General features: G+C 63.1%; 1 protein-coding gene across 1 annotated transcript in view; it reads left to right on the top strand.

The window, feature by feature from the left end:
- PAN2 (poly(A) specific ribonuclease subunit PAN2) overlaps nt 1-2,953 on the top strand; it is a 17,344-nt gene that overhangs the window by 11,885 nt on the left and 2,506 nt on the right. The window contains exons 16-24 of the mRNA XM_035893009.1: nt 93-234; nt 503-640; nt 1,316-1,375; nt 1,526-1,616; nt 1,695-1,852; nt 1,969-2,112; nt 2,274-2,453; nt 2,588-2,681; nt 2,782-2,947. Coding sequence (XP_035748902.1) covers nt 93-234; nt 503-640; nt 1,316-1,375; nt 1,526-1,616; nt 1,695-1,852; nt 1,969-2,112; nt 2,274-2,453; nt 2,588-2,681; nt 2,782-2,947 — 1,173 coding nt within the window. The remainder of the gene's footprint in view (nt 1-92; nt 235-502; nt 641-1,315; nt 1,376-1,525; nt 1,617-1,694; nt 1,853-1,968; nt 2,113-2,273; nt 2,454-2,587; nt 2,682-2,781; nt 2,948-2,953) is intronic.

Below are 2,953 nucleotides of genomic sequence, written 5' to 3'. Positions count from 1 at the left end.
GTGGGTGGGGCAGTGGGGATCCTGCCCCAGAGAAGTCCTGGATGACGTTTCGTGAATCCCTCTGACTCAGCGTTCCATGATTCTCCATGCAGGAAGGAGCTGGGGAACCCCGACACGGGGCATTCGTATCCTTCTGTGGAGGAACTGAAGAACATTTGGATCCCCCACGCCATCAAGATGCGGCTGACCAAGAGCAAGGAGCTAGATGTCTGCAACTGGAGTGAGAACGATGAGGTAGAGGCTGATGAGATCCCTCTGGGGCTGCGTGGTTGTGTGCACGTGGGGCTGTGGGAGCAGAACTGCTTCAGAACCGCTTTCTGCTGTGTGTGTGTGGGCAAGAGATAACGAGGCTGTCTTGGAGACACCTCGGTGAGCATGGAAACCTCTGGGCTTGGTGGTGAGACGGCATGTCTGAGCTCTGGCGTTTGGGTTGGAGGCCTGGGAGCTGCCTCGCAGACAGTCGGAGCTCAGACATTTCCCTGGGGGCCGGTTCCTCTTGCAGTTGAGCCCCACGGATGACCCCGACTCGGTCTATGTCTACGACCTAATGGCCACTGTCGTCCACATCCTGGATTCCCGCACAGGAGGCAGCCTGGTGGGGCACATCAAAGTGGGAGAGACCTACCACCAAAGGAAGGAGGTGAGGAGCCCTGCGGGGATGGGTGCTCTCCCACTCACAGCCCAGGCGCCCGAGAGCGGCCCCGCTCCCGGGAGTCCTGCCTTGCCGAGGCGCTCTTGCCCACGGCTCGCTCGGGGGTCGGGCTGTTTGGCAGACCCATTCCTGGGTCTCTTGGTCAAGCGCTGAGTGTTTGGCTGAACGGGTCAGGCAGCCCCAAACAGCCGAGTGCCACCGGGCACCTTGCGGGGAGGGCAGGGCTGAAGAAGCGCTCTCCCACACTTACTCAGGCTGGTTCCTCCTGGGTCATGGGCATGTTGCCAGCTGCTTCTTGTGCTTCCAGGTAAGGGCTGGGACATCATCTCCCTTCCCGAGGAAGGGGCCTGGTCTGGGCAGTCCTGTTGTCTGGTGGAGATGCCCAAGCCAGGAGTTCCCAGAGTGTGTCAAGGCTGCATCCCTGTCTCTTATCTGTTGCATCTCCGTGGAGTTTTGGTTAGGAGTTGGGCAGAGACTGTGCTTGTCCAGCCCGAGTGCTTCACGTACGCATCATCACCACCCGGGCCAGCAGGGATTTCCCCACAGTGTCCCAGGAAGGGCGGGAGTTCCCACATGGCATTTTTTTCCCTGGTAACTGGGTAGAGGAGTCATTGCTTTTGGCTGGGGGGGCCCCCAAGGCAGTGCCTGTGCCTCTCCCCGCAGGGAGTCACGCACCAGCAGTGGTACCTCTTCAACGACTTCCTCATCGAGCCTGTGGATAAGGTGAGCGCTTGGGGTGGTGCCACCGGCCGTGCCTCAAGGCGTGACCGTGGCTGTGGCGACCCCGTGGAGGGGGGTTTCCTGCTGCACGCAGGAGCACCCCACCCCGTGCTGGGCTGCCCCTGCACTGTCGTCCCCCCCCCTCCCCTGCAGTGCGAGGCGGTACAGTTCGACATGAGCTGGAAGGTGCCGGCTATCCTCTACTACGCCCGGAGGAACCTCAACGCCAAATACAACCTCGTCAGTGAGTGTCTGGGGTGGAAGTGGCCGTGTGGCCAGCGACGCCGGCTCGCGGCTCATCTCCCTTCCCCTTTTCCTGCAGTCAAGAACCCCATCGAAGCCAGTGTGCTGCTGGCAGAGGCTTCCCTGGCTCGCAAGCAGCGCAAGTGCCATGCCACCTTCATCCCCCTCATGTTGAGCGAGATGCCGCAGGCGGGTGACCTGGTGGGGCTGGATGCTGAGTTTGTCACGCTGAATGAGGTCAGGCCTCCGGGGACAGCGCGCAGGGGTGCAGGGGCAGCCCCTCTGGGTGCGCCCGGTCTCTGCGGGGACTGTGGGAGCTGTTGGTCACCGAGCTCTCCTCTCGCCCCTTGCAGGAGGAGGCTGAGCTGCGCAGCGACGGTACCAAATCCACCATCAAGCCCAGCCAGATGTCAGTGGCCAGGATCACGTGCGTGCGCGGGCAGGGCCCTAATGAGGGTGTCCCCTTCATTGATGACTACATCTCCACCCAGGAGCAGGTATGGGGCTCCTGCCTGGCCTCGTGCGGCTCCCCAGCCCCGCAGGGAGGACGTGGACCCCCTCCATGGAGGGGCACCCACAATAATGACAGCACCCTCCCCCGGCTGCTGTCAGGGGAATTGGGGAGGGGGCAGACCCCCACAGGCCCTGGTCTCCGCAGGTGGTGGATTACCTGACCCAGTACTCGGGGATCAAACCGGGAGACCTGGATGCCAAGATCTCCTCCAAGCACCTCACCACTCTCAAATCCACCTACCTGAAGCTGCGCTTCCTCATTGACGTGGGAGTCAAGTTCGTGGGCCACGGCCTGCAGAAGGACTTCCGTGTCATCAACCTGATGGTGACAGCACTGAGCCCCCTCCCTTGGCCGGGCGCGGGGGTCTTGGCGGGGGGGGCTGGGAGGCTGGGGCAGTGCTGGGGCTCCCCCCTGCCGCGTCCCCCTGCGCTGGCAGCAGGACCCTCTCTGCTTTCCAGGTGCCCAAGGACCAGGTGATCGACACAGTCTACCTGTTCCACATCCCGAGGAAGAGGATGATTTCCCTGCGCTTCCTCGCCTGGTACTTCCTGGGTCAGTGGCCAAACCCCCGCATGTGGGAGGGGAAGGAGTGGGGGCCGTTTCCCCCCAGGGTCCCCGCCAGCCCCCTCCCTGACCGGAGCTCTCCCCGCAGACCTGAAGATCCAGGGGGAGACCCACGACAGCATCGAGGACGCGCGCACGGCGCTGCAGCTCTATCGCAAGTACCTGGAGCTGAGCCCCCAGGGCGCCGAGCCCGAGGATTTCCGCAAGGTGCTCAAGGGCCTCTACGAGAAGGGGCGCAAGATGGACTGGAAGGTGCCCGA

Source organism: Egretta garzetta, unplaced genomic scaffold (assembly GCF_000687185.1).
Source record: "Egretta garzetta isolate BGI_Z169 unplaced genomic scaffold, ASM68718v1 scaffold704, whole genome shotgun sequence".
NCBI classification, from domain to species: domain Eukaryota; kingdom Metazoa; phylum Chordata; class Aves; order Pelecaniformes; family Ardeidae; genus Egretta; species Egretta garzetta.
The sequence above is the reverse complement of the archived record's forward strand: the minus strand, read 5'-3'. Positions and strand labels throughout refer to the sequence as shown.